General features: G+C 45.1%; 1 protein-coding gene across 1 annotated transcript in view; it reads left to right on the top strand.

Annotated features, from left to right (window-relative positions):
* Positions 1 to 19,180, top strand: part of LOC115479778 (KN motif and ankyrin repeat domain-containing protein 1-like) — a 170,847-nt gene that overhangs the window by 142,144 nt on the left and 9,523 nt on the right. Inside the window, 6 exon segments of the mRNA XM_030217970.1 lie at positions 1,292 to 1,391; positions 2,028 to 2,291; positions 6,121 to 6,214; positions 7,446 to 7,665; positions 9,498 to 9,640; positions 10,165 to 10,365. Coding sequence (XP_030073830.1) covers positions 1,292 to 1,391; positions 2,028 to 2,291; positions 6,121 to 6,214; positions 7,446 to 7,665; positions 9,498 to 9,640; positions 10,165 to 10,365 — 1,022 coding nt within the window.

Below are 19,180 nucleotides of genomic sequence, written 5' to 3'. Positions count from 1 at the left end.
AACATGGCGGATTATGTTTCGCCCAATGGTTTTATGAAGAATCGTCCCCAAAAAGTATTTCTGCCATCCATGCCAGATCTTAGCCAGGCAAGAGAACATATTGCCGGCACGGATGGCAGAAATACTTTTTGGGGACGATTCTTCATAAAGCCGTTGGGCGAAACATGACACCATGTCGAATAAAAATCCTCTTTGAAAACTGTCTTCAATAAGATAAGTGGCACATTTGATTCATAAGTGTAGAAGATATTTTGATTAGTTTCAAGAAAACAAAAAAAAAGTTAAAATTTAAAAACTGAAGACCAGTGATGATAGGAAAGTGACATCCTTGTTGAGCACATACTTAATCAGACATTTACATGGATATCGAAGAACAAAAGTGGCACCCAGAGAGAAGACCTCCTGCCTCATGGTCAAAAAGGCCTTTCGTCTCTCCCGAGCCACTCTTGCCACTCCTGGAAATATTCATATTCTCTGACCATAGAACTGTACTTGTAAGTTGCGAAAATATAAACGCATCACCATATTTAAATCTTGTTCAAAAATAAAGTTTACAAACAAAGTAGTAGAATTCCTAATTTTCTAATTCCTTTTTGGAGATATGGCGACCAGAGTTGCCCACAGTACTCAAAGTGAGATTGCACCATGGAGCGATACAGAGGCATTATAAAGTTCTTTGCCTTTTATTTTCTATTTCATTCCTAACATTCTATTTGCTTTTTTTTTTGGCCACTGCCACTCACTCAACAGAAGATTTCAACACCTAGACGAGGAGGCATAGGATGTAGGTAAAAGGAGATAGATTCAGGAGTAATCTAAAGAACAGGACGCCAGTGAAGGTGGTGTAGCCAGAACAGTATTGGAATTTAAGGAAGCATGTGACAAACACAGAGGATCTCTGAAAGAGAGGAAGGGATTGTACAGATGAGCAGTTGATGTGGACGGTCCATGTGAGTCTTTACCTTTCATCATTTTCTCCGTTTCTATAAATGATGGAGCTTTATACTGTAGAACTCTCCCCGGAATTTTCTAGACCTAGATGGTGAAGCTTTATAATTTGTTTTTCAGATACCTGAAGTTTCCAAGAACTGGAGATTTAAGATGTGTTTTGAAGGGTACTAAATGATAGATCCTTTAGTTCAGGGGCTCAGATTTCCTCTGTGCTCTTTTCTGTGGGACTGCAGTGGCTCACAGCAGTTTTGTAATTTATCTGCCGTTAGCCTTAGCAGCTGTGTAGGCCCACAAAAGTTCCATATCCCTTACATTTCTCCCCCTTTCTTTAATCCACCAGGATCCTTGAAATCTATCATGAAGAAAAAAGATGGGACATCAGTAAGTGAGACTGCCGGAAACAAAAAAAGTCTGAAGTTTGTAGGCGTCCTGAATGGAGAGTGAGTCCTACCTGTTGTATCTCCTGCATGTAAAGTGGTCTGTGATGCATGTATTACTCTGAGATTCTGAACAAGCAGCACCCTAATAAGTGTGTGTTTCTGTGTGTGCGTATATGTATATGTGCACACATGTGTCATCTTCAGATAATGCTAATGCAATTGTATGTGATGTGACGGTTATGTTTGCAGAGATGCATTTTATAGTAGTTGGTGCATCCATGACAGCACAGCTCCTGTGACTTGTGCATTCTGTTCTTAACCCCTTTATTGAACCACTGTTTGTTTTAGAGACTGGTCACTTTATCTCCCTGCCCCTCATTTTTCATCCCAGGTCTACTACTCACTTGTTTTAACTCCTTGTGCCTCATTCTAATCCTTCTACCTGTTTTAATGTACTGAACTGGAAGGAGTGATACATCAGTGTTCCTCCTTGATCCTACAAATCTTTGATCAAATATGAACACTGGTAGCAAACGTTCCACTCCAGAGGTGCCTGTATTCATGTTTTTAAAGTGCTGAACCATAGTGAAACTACCTCATTACCAAAGGAGTTATTTATAAGTGGCTTGGGGTCAATGCTAGAGAAAAAAAAAACAAAATCCAGTTTGCATACTGAGAACTTCCATTTCTGAGCAGGTATGAGAGCACCTCCAGTGAAGGCTCTAGTGAGGAGGAAGAGGATAGCTCTTTGGAGAAGGTGTCCCTGGACAGCTCAGACAGTGACGGGCTCAATCTGATCGAGACCTCAGAGGAGGAGCTGAATGTGAATCTGCACGACAGTGACAGTGACCTGGAGACCTTGAACCAGGCAAAGGAGAAGAGAAAGAAGAAGGGGAAAGGGGGAAAAAAGGACGAGGCAAGCGGAGGACAGCAGGCGGATCTAGGGGAAGTGAAAGAGAAGTAAGTGGAAGGATTCAAATCAGGGATCAGCTCCAGTGATTTCTCATTCTTCAGCACCACAACTAATAAATTAGTATTTATTTAGATTTTGCTCACACCTTTTTCAGTAGTAGCTCAAGTTGAGTTACATTCAGGTACTCTGGATATTTCTCTGTCCCAGGAGGACTCACAATCTAAGTTTGTACCTGAGGCAATGGAGGGTTAAGTGACTTAGTATGATTTCTTACCAGGCCAACTAGCTGAGGCTAAGCTCTTTTGACCTTCCCGGTGTGTATAATTCCACCTCTAAGTGTTGTGGAGTTTCCAGCCCTGCATTGTGTGCTAAGAAATGCAGGACTACAGATCCCAGCATGTTTAGGACTGGGTCAGGGAGTCAGGGACTGCCTACAATATTAGTTGACTGCTTTCTTTCTTTACAGAAGTTACAAGAATCTCTCCTCCCCCCCCCCCCCCCCCCCCCCCCAAATAAAAGAAAATCCCCTTCCCCGGAAAAAAAAATCCCGAAAGTAACTAATTCCACTTTATTAGTACAATCCACAGTGCTAATTAGCATATACAGCTTCTTCTGAAGGCCTTGTTTGCCTGGAGTGGGAATCCCTGACCCAGAATTCCTTGCTTCTAATGGCTACAATGTGTAATCCTGTCCCTTGTCCCTGGGGAGGGGAAAACACTTCAGCCCTAGGGGCTGGAATAAGAGAGACAATCAGACTTAAATATAGGTGCAACCAGTAAAAAATCTTTATTGGCATCTCACTAAGCCAATACAAAATAATTGTTCTCTCTGGAGCAGGTTGTCACACAGAAAAGCCAGACGCAAAGACTGAATAACAAAACTGCTCAGCAAAAACTTTCTTAGCCATCACATATATACTGTTGTACATTTCGTTTCTCCCAAATCATGTGATTTCTCCTAAACTAACTTATGGTCATATATGGATCTTACTGTAATATTCTGTTATTTTTTGTATGTATACATATATGGCAGTTTCCTACATTGTATCATCCTCTCCTCTTGTGTGCACATGCACACTTTGTGGCAATTGGCTAATTCCTTATCAGTACAGCGTGCTCACAGCGTGCAAATAACCATGTAGCAAGCAAATAATAAATATTATAAGACACCTGGAGGGGCATAATCGAAAGGGGCGCCCAAGTTTTCCTGAGGACATCCTCGCAGGACAGGGGCGGGGAAACCCGTATTATTGAAACAAGATGGGCGTCCATCTTTTGTTTTGATAATACAGTCGGGGATGCCCAAATTGCGAAATTTAGGTCGACCTTAGAGATGGTCGTCCTTAGAGATGGTCGTCCCCAATTTTTGGCAATAATGGAAATTGAGGACGCCCATCTCAGAAATGACCAAATCCCAGCCATTTGGTCATGGGAGGAGCCAGCATTCATAGTGCACTGGTCCCCCTGACATGCCAGGACACCAACCGGGCACACTAGGGGGCACTACAATGGACTTCATAAATTGCTCCCAGGCGCATAGCTCCCTTACCTTGGTTGCTGAGCCCCCAAAACCACCTACCCACAACTGTACAACAAACACTACCATAGCCCTAAGGGGTGAAGGGGGCACCTAGATGTGGGTACAGTGGTTTTCTGGTGGGTTTTGAATGGCTCACGTTTACCACCACAAGTGTAACAGGTGGGGGGGGGGGGGGGGCCTGGGTCTGCCTGCCTGAAGTGCACTGTACCCAATAAAACTGCTCCAGGGACCTGCATATTGCTGTCAGGGAGCTGGGTATGACATTTGAGGCTGGCATAGAGGCTGGCAAAAAATATGTAAAAATGTTTTTTTTTTTTAGGGTGGGAGGGGGTTAGTGACCACTGGAGGAGTAAGGGGAGGTCATCCCTGATTCCCTCCGGTGGTCATCTGGTCAGTTCGGGCACCTTTTTGAGGCTTGGTCATAAGAAAAAATGGACCAAGTAAAGTTGCTCAAGTGCTCGTCAGGGACGCACTTCTTTTTTCCATTATCGGTCAAGGCGCCCATGTGTTAGGCACGCCCCAGTCCCACCTTCGCTATGCTTCTGACATGCCCCCGTGAACTTTGGTCGTCCCCACGACAGAAAGCAGTTGAGGACGTCCAAAATCGGCTTTCGATTATGCCGATTTGGGCGACCCTGTGAGAAGGACGCCCATCTCTCGATGTGTGTCGAAAGATGGGCGTTCTTCTCTTTCGAAAATAAGCCTGCTGGTGTCCTTCTATCTGACAGGAACAACTCCTTCTTTGGAGGGTCCTCAGTCTCTCATCACCACCAAGGTTATATCGAAGTATATCTGCCATATATGGTCTGCATAGCCTCAGTTCCTCCTGTCACCTTGACATGTAACATGTACTTTCCATTTCTTGAGAAAGCACTATAACTTACATGCAGCTGCAGGAATAAACTAAAAATATGCTGAAGACAGCAAACTAGGAAATCTGAGGGCTAGCTGGGCCATATTACAGGCCTAGTATAGGAAGGAATATACACTACCTACTGACTTCATGACCAGGATTTAACCTAACTGCCTCTGTGGACTTATAGTTCCAACTCTAGACAGAAGTACAAGTCCAAAAGGCAGTAAGGGAAAAGCAGGCCCTGCTCAGCATGTCCACATGATGACACTCGTTTCCATCTCTATTCTGTATCTGCGTGTGTTAGATATGGAAGTGTCTTGATGGGGGAAGGGCCTGGAGTTCATTTCCAGACCCTCCTCCCACTCTCGGCTTTCTCACCACTTGATCAAAAACTGTTGTGGTCCAGTTAAAGGGGCGGGGAAACCCGTATTATCGAAACAAGATGGACGTCCATCTTTTGTTTCGATAATACAGTCGGAGGCGTATAAATCTTGAAATTTTGGTCGTTCTTAGAGATAGATGATTGACCCTAGACTTGGTCGTTTCTGATTTTCGGTGATAATGTAAACCAAGGACGCCCATCTCAAAAATGACCAAATGCAAGCCCTTTGCTTGTGGGAAGAGCCAGCATTTGTAGTGCACTGGTCCGTCTGACATGCCAGGACACCAGCTGGGCATCCTAGGGGGCATTGCAGTGGACTTCATAAAATTCTTCCAGGAACATAGCTCCCTTACCTTGCCTGCTTAGCCCCCCAACTCCCCCTAAACCCCACTACCCACAGCTGTACACCACTACCATAGCCTTATGGGGAAGGGGGCACCTAGATGTGGGTACAGTGGGTTTGTGGTGGGTTTTGGAGGGCTTGCTGTTTTCTCCCCAAACGTAACAGGCCTGGGTCTACCTGCCTGAAGTGCACTGCACTGCACCCACTAGAACTGCTCCAGGTACCTGCATACTGCTGTGATGGACCTGAGTATGACATCTGAGGCTGGCAAAAAATATTTTTAAAGATATTTTTTGAGGGTGGGAGGGGGTTAGTGACCACTGGGGAGTAAGGGGAGGTCATCCCCGATTCTTTTCCGGTGGTCATTGGTGATTTCGGCCACTTTTTGTGCCTTGGTCGTAAGAAAACAGGACCAGGTAAAGTCGTCAAAGTGCTCGTCAGGGATGCCCTTTTTTCCATTATGGGTCGAGGACGTCCATGTGTTAGGCATGCCCAAGTCCCGCCTTCGCTATGCCTCCGATACACCCCCTTGAACTTTGGCCGTCTCTGCAACGGAAAGCAGTTGGGGACGTCCAAAATCGGCTTTCGATTATACCGATTTGGACGACCCTGGGAGAAGGACTCCCATCTTCCGATTTGTATCGAAAGATGGGCGTCTTTCTCTTTTGAAAATGAGCCCATAAGTGTACTACACCAGGCAGCATGTTTCTGGTGTCTGGCTGGGTTCTTGTCACTCAGGAGGTCATTCTCTTCTAGGTTTCAACTTAACATGAAGATAAGAGAGGCCTGTTTAATCATGAAGGACTACTTGCATGACCCCGCCTCCCAGTCTCAGAAGAACACAGAGGCTGTAAGTAACAAGGCATGTGCTCTCAGACCAGGATAATCGCCTTTAGAAAATCACAACCAGACCAAAGTAATTCACTACAGAAAATTCTAGGACTCCCGTATAGTTCATGTAATGCTGCGTTTTGTTTGTGCTATTCTTAGAAGTAGACGTAGAAGAAACTAGACTGAAAGTAGAAAGAAAAGTATCTTTATTACTTTCTGCAGCAGGAGCTGGTATAACTAACAGGCATTAGAAATCTTACATAATCCAACAATGCTAACTTAGGCAAGAAAAGAAGAAAGGGTTCTTAGCTGCAAAGATATAGTCCTCACCAATAACAAAAAAAAGGGAGGAAAGTATATTTCCTAGGGAATACCCCCACCCCCACCCCTCAGCAAGGATATGAAACTCTCCTGCTAGAGGGCTATTCTGGGGTTCTTTGTGTGTCCTGTACCTTTATAGCACTGTAGTTCCCAATCACCTCTCCCCCATCCTGTACCAATCATAAGTCCTGCACATACACCAGAGAACTGTGATAGGGTATTATGGGGTCCTTGCCACAACTTCGGCTCTGTTAGTTTTATTTGTAACAAGACAGTTAGGCTGTCATGGCAAAGGGGGGGTCTTATCAGAGTTAGTGGTTAGTCAGACATTCCTGCATGTAACTCAGTAGAGAGTAACAGTAGCACACAGAAAAAGTAAAACCAAAGGAATAGGCCAGAAATTTCCAGAACATTCACTACAGAAAATGCTAGGACTCCCCTATGGCAAGAGTATTCACTCCTATCCTCGAGGGCCGCATACTGGTTGGGTTTTCAGGCTGTCTCTAATGAATGTGTATGTAATATATTACCACAATTATGAATTATCTCACAATTATTATTTATTATATATAGCAAAACATATTGCATTAACCAGGCACCAGTCTAAACATTGCCTGGTGCCCAGTTAACTTCTGGATGACCGCAGAATTATACCTGGATATTCAGTGCTGGAAGCCGGACATGCCCTGGCTTTGAATATTCGGAGTTAGTTCAACCCATGGTTGCTAGAGCTTACAAGCTGCTTACTATCACGAGCTGAATACTGAGCCCTGAGTATCATCAGTATGGACTCTATAGTATACTTCCTTCTCCTGAGAGACAAGAGAGTCCTATGTGAGACAGCTTTTCTCTATTAGTGACAGAGTCCCACGCAAGACATCATGCTTGTATGTACATTGCCAGGAATGGCTACCCTGCTGTCTCTCCAGGTCTCCAGCACTCACATCATCCAGCAAGAGTGGTTCCGTGTGTCCAGCCAGAAATCATCCCATCCTGGCACAGTGTCTGATTACCTCACGGCTTTTGCTGAGATCTCTCCTGCCATGCTGGCTTATGTGGTCAACCTGGTAGATGCCAATGGTAACACCGCCCTCCACTACAGCGTCTCTCACTCCAACTTCCAGATTGTGAAACTGCTGCTGGACACTGGTGAGACACCAAAATTTTCTAAAGTCTGATAGGTCAAGCAGAGTCAGAAGCATGTACACTGTCCCTTTACCACCACATTTCATTCCTTCTCTCTTATTTATTTCCCTCATCACTTTCACCCTCCATCAGTATTCATTTACACAGTGGCGTACCAAGGTGGGGGCGGTGCTGCAGCGCGCGCCTGTCGGCTCCGAGTTTGCTAACTTCACTCGTTCGCTGCAGCTCCCTCTGCCCTGGAACAGGTTACTTCCTGTTCCGGGGCAGAGGGAGCTGCAGCGAACGAGCGAAGTTAGCGAACTCGGAGCCGACAGGTGCGCACCGTGGCACCCCCCCCCCCCCAGCGGCGTGCACCCAGGGGGGGGGGGGTGTCATTTCGCCGGGGAGGGGAGGTGTCATTTCGCCAGGGGGGGGGGGAGCCCCGGGGGGGGGGGGGGCTAGGAACACCACTGCATTTACAATTGAATCAGAACTTATCTGCACATATAAACCAGAGAAACAGCATTGGTTGGGTGGAAAAATAGAGGCTGTCTCTCATTAGTCACTCAGCAGAGGGAGGGGTATGTTCTGTCATAACTCAACTGGAAGCCAGGCACGTGCTCTCCTATGGCCCCTTTTACAAAGGCACGGGAGGGCCTACACATGTACAGCGCACGTCAAATCAGCACTACCGCCCGGATAGCGCATGAGCCAGGCGGTAATTCTGAATTTGGCACACGCCAAATCCTGCGGTAGAAAATAATTTTCTATTTTCTGCCACGGGCTGCTTACCCGGCGGTAAACAGCGGTTGGCATACGCTGCATGCTTACTGCACAGGTAGCGTGTGAGACCTTACTGCTAGGTCAATGGGTGGCGGTAAGGTCTCAGGCCAAAAATGGATGTGCGCTGGTTTCAATTTTAGCACATGTCCATTTTCTGGCCCCTTAAAAAAAGGTCCTTTTTCCTAGACGCGGTAAGAATTGGCCCAGTGCGTGCCCAAAAAAAACGCGCTCACACTACCACAGGCAACTTTTTACCCCAGCTTAGTAAAATGACCCCCTAGTGACTTAGCAGGGAGTGAGATATGGGATGTCTGTAGTACCTCAGCAAAGGGAGGAATGTGGGATCTCGCTCAGTTATTCATCAGAGTGTGAGATGTGGAATCCTTCCCAATAATGACTCAACAGGGATTGCGGTATGAGATCTCTGTCATAAGCAGCTCAGCAGAAGGAGGGGTGTGGAAGTTATCACCGACTCAACAGAGAGGTGTGGGATCTCTATGAATAGTGGCACAGCAGAAGGAGATTTCTAGGATCTGTCTCAATGACTTAACAGGCAGCAAGGCAAGTGATCTCTTTGTAATTTAGTACTGGGGGAATGTTGGACCTTCACGAAAAAGTGACTCAGCAGGAGAAGTATGAGATCTTTCTTAGTGACTCAGCAGGGACTGAGGCGTCTGATCTCTGTGACTCAGCATGAGGAAAGGTGTGGGATTTCTATGAATAATGACTCAAGAGAAGGAGAGGCACTGGATCTCTTTCAGAGATTCAACATGTGGAGAAGTGTGGAATCTCTATTCATTGATTTAGCAGAGGGAGAGATGTGGGATCCATCGCAATTACTATGCAGCAAGTGAGGCACGTGACCTCTTAGTGATTCAACCTGGGAGATGTGTGATATCTCTGCAGTTCAACAGGAAGTGAGTTATGGAGCCTTTCTCAATGGGTGACTTAGGATGGGAATAAGGTGTGCAGGTTTCCAGCTTCTTCTGTCTTTCTCTGTCTCCCCCTCAATTAATGCACTGATGCATCTAAAACTGATGTCTGAAGAGAAATACTTGTCCCTGTTCTTGCAGACGTTTGTAATGTTGACCGTCAGAACAAAGCAGGGTATACAGCCATCATGCTAACTGCCCTGGCCACCGTGGAGAAGGACGAAGACATGCAAGTTGTACGGAGACTCTTCAGCCTGGGGAATGTCAATGCTAAAGCCAGTCAGGTTAGTGTCTTTGACACCCAGACCCTGAGAGGGGTGGCCTGAAGGGTAGGGGGGGCAGTATCAATAATACCCAGAGCTTAAGCTAAGAGAGCCCAAAAGCTGGTGGATTTCTAATATCCAAAGAAAGTGCTCGAAGAAGGAAATGTTTCCAATCATGGCCCTGTAGCAGCTGACCCTGGATGTTGCATATGCGGCCCTCAGAGCAGCTAGGCCCCTGCATCCCCTATCTGGCACATGCAGGTGTTGCATGAGCGTAGAACCAAACATCTCCTATCTGTCCCTTGCTATTTTGCATGTGGGGAATTGTAAAAGCTGACCCCAGGCATCCCCCATCCAGCTCCTAGCCCAGGGTGTGCAGCCTCACTGGTATCTGGCTCCTGTAGCAGTAGGCCTTGGATTTTGCTTGTGCAGCTCTTGTGGTAGCTAGCTATGGGTATTCCCGTTTGGTCCCCTGAAGCAACTGGCCCTGAGTGCTGTATAGGTAGCCCCTATATGAGCTCTGATTGCTATGGTACTGGTTTCAGGCTGGCCAGACGGCCCTCATGCTGGCAGTGAGTCATGGGCGGCAGGAGATGGTGCAGGCATTACTCATGTGTGGAGCCAGTGTGAATGTCCAGGATGATGAAGGTTCCACAGCACTTATGTGTGCCAGTGAGCATGGGCGGCTGGAGACAGTGAAGCTCCTCTTGGCACAGCCTGGTTGTGATGTTTTCATCATGGACAGCGTAAGTTTATTTCATTTTTATGGTTTTGTTCAATTGCACCTCACTTAAAGTGCTAGTGTTTTAAGTGAGTAATAGGGATGTTTAATTGGTTTAGTCTAGTGTGTGCAACAAATAAATTTTGACAGGTGTTAACCTACAAATTAACGTGCATGTGAAACCACTCCCTAAGAATACATAGGATCTCTAAAGGAGTGATGGGGAGAGTTAATGGCATGGATGGGCATACTTTGATAGGCCATATGGTCTTTATCTGCCTACATTTTTGTTTCTATGTTTCTATTAACACACATTGAAACGTTTTAATGCTCATTAATTTTTTTTGGTAAAACGAATGTGTGAAACCAATCGTAAAAAGTCTGAAAATCAGAAAAAAAAGAGAAATGAACCAAAAATGCAGCAAATTATTTTTCCCTCTGCACAACTAGCAATAAAGTGAAATAAAAATAAATGATACATCTCTCCCTTTTTGTTAAACTAAGGCGTTCTTATGCTAAGTAGCCAGCACCACCCAAGATCTGCATCCACCCAGAAGCTTCTGTCAGGCTCAAAAGGCTCCCTAAGGCCTAGACAATCCCTAAGACAATCTTCTGACTCCCTTGTCCCCTATTATCATTCATCTTACATAGAAAATAATGGCAGATAAAGATTATACAGCCTATCCAGTCTGCTCATCTATACCAACAACTAATCCCTGCTATCCCTTCCTCTCCCTCTGGCCCTCTGACCTTCTCTCATTCTCCCTTGAACTCAGATATAATCTTGCATCTACCACCCTTTCCATAAAGAAGTATTTCCTTAGATTACTCCTCTCATCTTCATCCAATGCCCCTTTGTTCCAGAGTTTCTTTTCAGTTGAAACTCTTCTCCTGTGCATTTATGCCACAGAGGTATTTAAATGTCTCTATCACATTATAAGTACATAAGTACATAAGTAGTGCCATACTGGGAAAGACCAAAGGTCCATCTAGCCCAGCATCCTGTCACCGACAGTGGCCAATCCAGGTCAAGGGCACCTGGCACGCTCCCCAAACGTAAAAACATTCCAGACAAGTTATACCTAAAAATGCGGAATTTTTCCAAGTCCATTTAATAGCGGTCTATGGACTTGTCCTTTAGGAATCTATCTAACCCCTTTTAAACTCCGTCAAGCTAAACCGCCCGTACCACGTTCTCCGGCAACGAATTCCAGAGTCTAATTACACGTGGGTGAAGAAAAATTTTCTCCGATTCGTTTAAATTACCACACTGTAGCTTCAACTCATGCCCTCTAGTCCTAGTATTTTTGGATAGCGTGAACAGTCGCTTCACATCCACCCGATCCATTCCACTCATTATTTTATACACTTCTATCATATCTCCCCTCAGCCGTCTCTCTCCAAGCTGAAAAGCCCTAGCCTTCTCAGCCTCTCTTCGTAGGAAAGTCGTCCCATCCCCACTATCATTTTCGTCGCCCTTCGCTGTACCTTTTCCAATTCTACTATATCTTTTTTGAGATACGGAGACCAGTACTGAACACAATACTCCAGGTGCGGTCGCACCATGGAGCGATACAACGGCATTATAACATCCGCACACCTGGACTCCATACCCTTCCTAATAACACCCAAACATTCTATTCGCTTTCCTAGCCGCAGCAGCACACTGAGCAGAAGGTTCAGCGTATCATCGACGACGACACCCAGATCCCTTTCTTGATCCGTAACTCCTAACGCGGAACCTTGCAAGACGTAGCTATAATTCGGGTTCCTCTTACCCACGTGCATCACTTTGCACTTGTCAACATTGAACTTCATCTGCCACTTGCACGCCCATTCTCCCAGTCTCGCAAGGTCCTCCTGTAATCGTTCACATTCCTCCTGCGACTTGACGACCCTGAATAATTTTGTGTCATCGGCGAATTTAATTACCTCACTAGTTATTCCCATCTCTAGGTCATTTATAAATACATTAAAAAGCAACGGACCCAGCACAGACCCCTGCGGGACCCCACTAACTACCCTCCTCCACTGAGAATACTGGCCACGCAATCCTACTCTCTGCTTCCTATCTTTCAACCAGTCTTAATCCATAATAATACCCTACCTCCGATTCCATGACTCTGCAATTTCTTCAGGAGTCTTTCGTGCGGCACTTTGTCAAACGCCTTCTGAAAATCCCGATATACAATATCAACCGGCTCCCCATTGTCCACATGTTTGCTTACCCCCCTCAAAAAAATGCATTAGATTGGTGAGGCAAGACTTCCCTTCACTAAATCCGTGCTGACTTTGTCTCATCAGTCCATGTTTTGTATATGCTCTGCAATTTTATTCTTAATAATAGCCTCCACCATCTTGCCCGGCCACCGACGTCAGACTCACCGGTCTATAATTTCCCGGATCTCCTCTGGAACCCTTCTTAAAATCGGAGTAACATTGGCTACCCTCCAGTCTTCCGGTACTACACTCGATTTAGGGACAGATTGCATATTTCTAACAGTAGCTCCGCAAGTTCATTTTTTAGTTCTATTATACTCTGGGATGAATACCATCAGGTCCCGGTGATTTACTACTCTTCAGCTTGCTGAACTGACCCATTACATCCTCCAAGGTTACAGAGAATTTGTTAGTTTCTCCGACTCCCCGCTTCAAATATTCTTTCCGGCACCGGTGTCCCCCCCAAATCCTCCTCGGTGAAGACCGAAGCAAAGAATTCATTTAATTTCTCCGCTACGGCTTTTGTCCTCCTTGATCGCCCCTTTAACACCATTTTCGTCCAGCGGCCCAACCGACTCTTTGGCCGGTTTCCTGCTTTTAATGTATCTAAAAAATTTTTACTATGTATTTTTGCTTCCAACGCTAATTTCTTCTCAAAGTCCTTTTTTGCCCTCCTTATCTCCGCTTTGCATTGGCTTGGCATTCCGTATGATCTATCCTGTTACTTTCAGTTGGTTCTCTTCTCCACTTTCTGAAGGATTGTTTTTTGGCTCTAATGATTTCCTTTATCTTACTGTTTAGCCACACCGGCTGACGTTTAGTCTTTTTTTCCCTTTTTTCTAATACGTGGAATATATTTGTCCTGAACCTCCAGGATGGTGTTTTTAAACAGCATCCACGCCTGATGCAGTTTTTTACTCTGCGAGCTGCTCCTTTCAGTCTTTTTTTCACCATTTTCTCATTTTGTCGTAATCACCTTTTCTATAGTTAAACGCTAGCGTACTTGATTTCCTAGTTTCACTTCCTTCAATGCCAATATCAAAACCGATCATATTATGATCACTGTTATCAAGCGGCCCTCGTATCGTTACCCCCTGCACTAGATCATGAGCACCACTAAGGACTAAGTCTAGTATTTTTCCTTCTCTTGTCGGCTTTTTCCTTCTCTTGTCGGCTTATCAAACTTTCTGTGGCCACCACTCCTTTATTGTGGCTACAGTAAGCATATGACCCCTGGAGGCATGAGCTAATGGCATTTCTGTGGACAGCCTGCTCAGATCATGAAACCAAATGCGACTCCACCCACAGTTTAGGAAGCCCTGCTCTATCATATCTCCTCTCTTCCACCTTTCTTCCCAAGTGTTCATATTGAGACCCCTAAGTTTGTCCCCATATGCTTCATGATGAAGACCAGTGACCATTTTAGTAGCCACCTTCTGGACCACCTCCATCCTATTTATATGTTTTTGAAGGTGCAGTCTCCAGAATTGTACACAGTACTCCAAATATCACCTTCTTTTTCCTGCTGGCCATTCCTCTTCCTATGCACCAAAGAATAGGGTTACCATATTTACTCCCCCCCTCCCAAAAAGGACACATGCCTGCCCCATGCCACACCTCCGCCCTACCCCTGTCACATCCTGTCCCACCACTTATCACACTCCACCCCGCCCCCTGTCACTCCCCACCCCGACCTCTGTCACTCCACATCCCCCGCCCTCTGTCACTTCCCCCTAAGGGTGTCTTATCCTCCCCTCCCCTCCTTTACCTTACTGTAGTGCCCTGATGGTCTAGTGACCTCTTCAGGGCAGGAAAGATCCCCCTCTTTCCTTCCTCATGCAGCTGTAGACTGTCTTCCTGCCTCCCATCCCAGCGCCGATTCAAAATGGCTGCTGAGAGTTCAAGCAGTGACTTTGCAAGACTTCTGCGGAAGTCTCGCGAGGCTGCCACTTGAACTGTTGGCAGCCATTTTGAAGTGGTGCTGGGATGGGAGGCAGCAAGAAGACAGTTGCGCCGGGCAGGAAAGAGGGGGCTCTTTCCTACCCCAAAGAGGTCACTAGACTTCAGGGCACTAAAGTAAGGTACAGGAAGGGAGAGGAGGGGAGGGGTGGATAGGCCCACCCACCTGCCCGCCAGCCTACCTGTTTGTTCGCAAATCCGGACAAACAGGCAGGCTGGCAAAATCCGCCCGGTTGCCCCGCCATGTCCTCAAAAAGAGTACATGTCTGGGTGAAACTGGATGTATGGTAATCCTACCCAAGAAGCCACTAGAAAGTTCTTTATTTCTTAGCCTTTACGAGTGATGTGTGTTAATGAGCGCGCCTTTGATTTCTTTGAACACCTAAAATTCAATTCATACAAATTGCTGTAAGCATGTATACCTATGAACTAACCAAGCATAACTGATTTGTGCTCTTAACAAAGTTCTAGCTTGAATACAATGCATGTGCAAAAAAAAACAAATGGGTGAAATGAACACACAAAAATGCCTAAAAATCAGGAAAATTTAATTTAAAATGAGCGCTAACCAAACATTTTTTTGGCCATGCAATTTGGAATAGACGTAAAAAGATAAGAGTTGCCCCATGGATCCATGTAGCCCAGTATCCTGTTTCCAAAAGTGGCCAGTCCACTTGGAGAGTCCCAAAAAGTAACAAGGTTCCATGCTACTTAACTTCTTGGGTAAGAAGTGGCTTTCACCAGGTTTACTTTAAGAATGGTTTATGGACTTTTCCTCTAGGAATTTGTCCAAACTTTTCTTAAACCCAGCTACATTAACTACTTTAACCACTTGCTCCAGCAATGAGTTCTCCTATTTGTTTTAAATATGCTACTATTAACTTCATGGAGTATCCCCTAGACCTGTATCATATCTCCCCTCAGCTGTCTCTTCAAATTGGCTCCAAAGTTCAAAGTGGAATTGAAAACCTACCCCTCTCCTCCATGTTTAAAACCATTTAACTTGCCAGGAACGGCTTCTGGCCAGTTAAATAGTACTTAACCGGCTATCCAGCAATATTCAGCAGGACATTGCCGGTTATCTCCCGCTGAGTATTGCCAGTTAGCACTTCGCGGATAACCGGTTATATCGCATGACATAACTGGCTATCCACTAGTATTCAGTGCATCGCCGGCTAAGATTGGCAGCCAAATTCGGCTGCCGAAATAGCAGGCCTATCTTTGGTCGGTTTCAACTGGCCAGCGCTGAATATTGGCTTTGCCGGTTAAATTGAAACCTGCCAAAAAACACCCAGATATTCAATGGCGGTCACTGAAAATGGCATGGCATTGAATATCTGGGCTCAGCGCCAGCCCGACTAACTCCTGCGGTCTGAATGTCGGGCCCCTAGTTTTTATCCAGAACATTCCCGTTTGAGGATTCTTGTCTGTCTGGTTGATGCTCCAGAGGCCTACTGGCTAGCTACTATCTTTTGCCCCCTCAGATTGTACTAATTACAGCAAGAGTTGGTGGGTTGCCACCTCTCTATCTGTGTTTACCTTGTACTGGAAGTAGTCTCTATATCTATGTTGAATCTTGACCTGTTATTGATTTATAATTTGGATGTTACCTGTATTTTGTCTTCTGGCTGCTAAGTACACTGCTTTGCTATTTACTTCAATAGAGAGATGTGGTTGCCGTGTTAGTCCACTTTTAAAGGTAATCAATAGAAATAAAATAAAACATAGAAAAGAAAATAATATGATACCTTTTTATTGGACTAACTTAATACATTTTTTCATTAGCTTTCGAAGGTAGCCCTTCTTCATCAGATCAGAAATATGCAAATGGTAGAATCACTATACAGCAACATTCCCCATGCAGATGGCATAGCTGCATGTAAGAAGCTCCTAAAAACATCCACCCTGGACCATCAAAATTCACCGGAAGCTATTACAAAATTAATCAAATTTATTCTAACTCACAACTATTTCTGCTTTAACAATGATATCTATCTACAAATCATGGGCACTGCGATGGGCACCAGGACGGCACCCCAGTATGCTAACCTCTTTATGGCTGAACTGGAAGAGACATTTTTGAATACATATCAGACCACACCCCTAAAATACTACCGGTATATCATTGACATTTTTATGATTTGGACTGAGGGGGAAGAAACTCTAAAACAATTTTACAGTTCTTTCAACACATACCATCCTACAATCAGATTCAAAACTGACTACTCCCCAGAAAAAGTCAATTTTTTGGACACCACAGTTTCAATTAGCAATGGCTATATACAAACATCTATATACAAGAAACCCACAGACAAATGCAGCTACCTACACAACTCCAACTTCCACCCTTCACATACAAAAAATCCATTATTCACAGCCAAGCCACAAGATACCACTGCATCTGCTCTGACCCAGAGGACAGAGATAGGCACCTCAAAATCCTGACTGAATTCTTTAAACAAAAAGGCTACAACCCCAAAATAATCTCCAAGAATGTTGCCTCTTCCCTCAAAACACCCAGGGAAAATCTGCTAAAGTACAAGAAAAAGAAAGCCACAGACAGAATCCGCCTTGTAGTGACATACAACCCAGAGCTAGAAGAATTAAGAAAAGTCATAAAAGATCTACAGCCACTACTCCAGGAGGATGAATTACTGAAAGAGATATTCCCATCCCCACCAGTGCTGGCCTTCCGACAACCACCCAACTTAAAACACAAGCTAGTGAGAAGCAAGCTCCCAATAGAGACTCATAAAGAAGAGAATGGTACATATCCTTGCAATTTATCCAGCTACAAACTATGCCAAAACATTTTTCAGGATCCCACAGTCATTCACAAAGGAAAAATATTCAACATAAAGGAATTCTTCACATGCCCATCTTCCAATATGGTATATATATCATTCAATGTAAAAAGTGTGACAAAGGGTGATATATTCAAGAAAGAAGTCAGATGCTAAAGAAGAGATTTCATTTAGATAGACATCATATGAAAAATGCCAGTACCAATCAGGATGTCACCTCTGTGGGGCAGCACTTTACAAAACCAGAACACTGTACCAGTGATTTTATGGTGAGAATACTAAAAGGTAACCTTAAGACAATACAGGAACGTAAGACCTTTGAAGTCAGAATGATTAAATATTTTGACACCCACCAGACAGGACTTAACAAAGATCTGGATTTTCTAGCCCATTATAAACCATAAAATTCTAGTGCTTTGACACCCTCTTATCACCATGCATGTCTCCCTGTCCCTCATCCGCCTGGCTCTCCCTGTCTTTCACCTAATCCACCCCACACTCATCTTGTGAGACTGTCACTGAAATACTTTGATGCTTCACTTTTATAGATTGTTATATACCAACATTTGCTTATTTCTGATCTGATGAAGGACTACCTTCGAAAGCTAATCAAAAAATGTATTAAGTTAGTCCAGTAAAAAAGTTATCATCTTATTTCTTTTCTATGTTTTATTTTATTTTATTTCTATTGATTACCTATTTGCTTCAAAAAGCAGTTGATCAAACTATTAAACATTAAATATAATCCCATGACTTTCACTGAGAATCCCCTCTCAACTTTAGTCACCCATATCTACCTCTGAGAAATCTATCCAGCTCTTCATGCCATTTCTAGCACTGAGGAGCCTCTTCCAGGCTCATAATCACATGGTTATCACCAAGGATTGTCTCTCAAACTCATTCACCTATGTCTACCTCTGAGATGACTCTCCAAGACTCATAATGTCATTCCTACTACTGAGGAGCCTCTTCCAGGCTCATTATCATATATCTGTCATTACAAGCCTCTTTCAAGCTCAGAATTCCCTGCCTATCACTGAGGCTTGTAATCCATAATTGTCATGGAGGATCCTTCTCCCAAGCTCAGTCACCCATGTCTACTACTGATCATCCTGTATCTTTCACTGAGGAGTGTACTAGGCTGCGCATTTGTTTGCTATTGTCATGTCCCCTACCTCAACGCAAGTGGCGTCCTTCGGCTGCGCAGGGTCCCGTTGCCATGCACACTTGACTGGCACAGCCCTGAGCCATGTGTGTGTAGTTCTCTGGCTGCAGGCTCCTTGATTGCTTTGCTTCCATGCACCTGGCTCTGCTCTCTCTCTGCCTGGCTTCCAGGCTCCTTGATTGCTTTGTTTCCACCCACCTGGGTCTGCTCTTCCTCTGCCTGGCTTCCCTTGCTTCTCTCCTATTGGTCTTCCAGTTCCTCCTTCCCCTGCTCTTGTCTTATGGCTGTGCCCACTGTTGCCAAGGTTGCAGTTTTCCCCGCCCAATTGGGCGGCTTTCCGCGACCCGCTGCAGGAAATATTTGGCCGTTGCGGGTTGCAGTATGCATGGTTAGTGATGCTGGGGCGGGGTTAGTGATGCTGTGGGTGGGGTTAGTGATGTTGTGGGTGGGGTTGGTGATGTGGGCGGGGTTAGTGATGTCAGGGGTGGGGCTGATGTTGGCGGGGGCAGGGTGATGATGGCGGGGGCGGGGTGATGACGGTGGGGGCGGGGTTTTGTGGGGGAATTTTTTTTTCAATTTGGCAAGCCTGGCTGTGCCCCTTCTCCCTGCTGATGTCAGGCGCCAGCACTTTATCAGCTGAGCTTGCTTCAGCTTCTACTTTGGTAGGTGTTACTTGCACAGTAGTGTACTTC

The sequence above is a fragment of the Microcaecilia unicolor genome, chromosome 11 (assembly GCF_901765095.1).
Source record: "Microcaecilia unicolor chromosome 11, aMicUni1.1, whole genome shotgun sequence".
Classification (NCBI taxonomy): Eukaryota; Metazoa; Chordata; class Amphibia; order Gymnophiona; family Siphonopidae; genus Microcaecilia; species Microcaecilia unicolor.
Note: the sequence above shows the minus strand (reverse complement) of the source record. Positions and strands in the feature narration are given on the sequence as shown.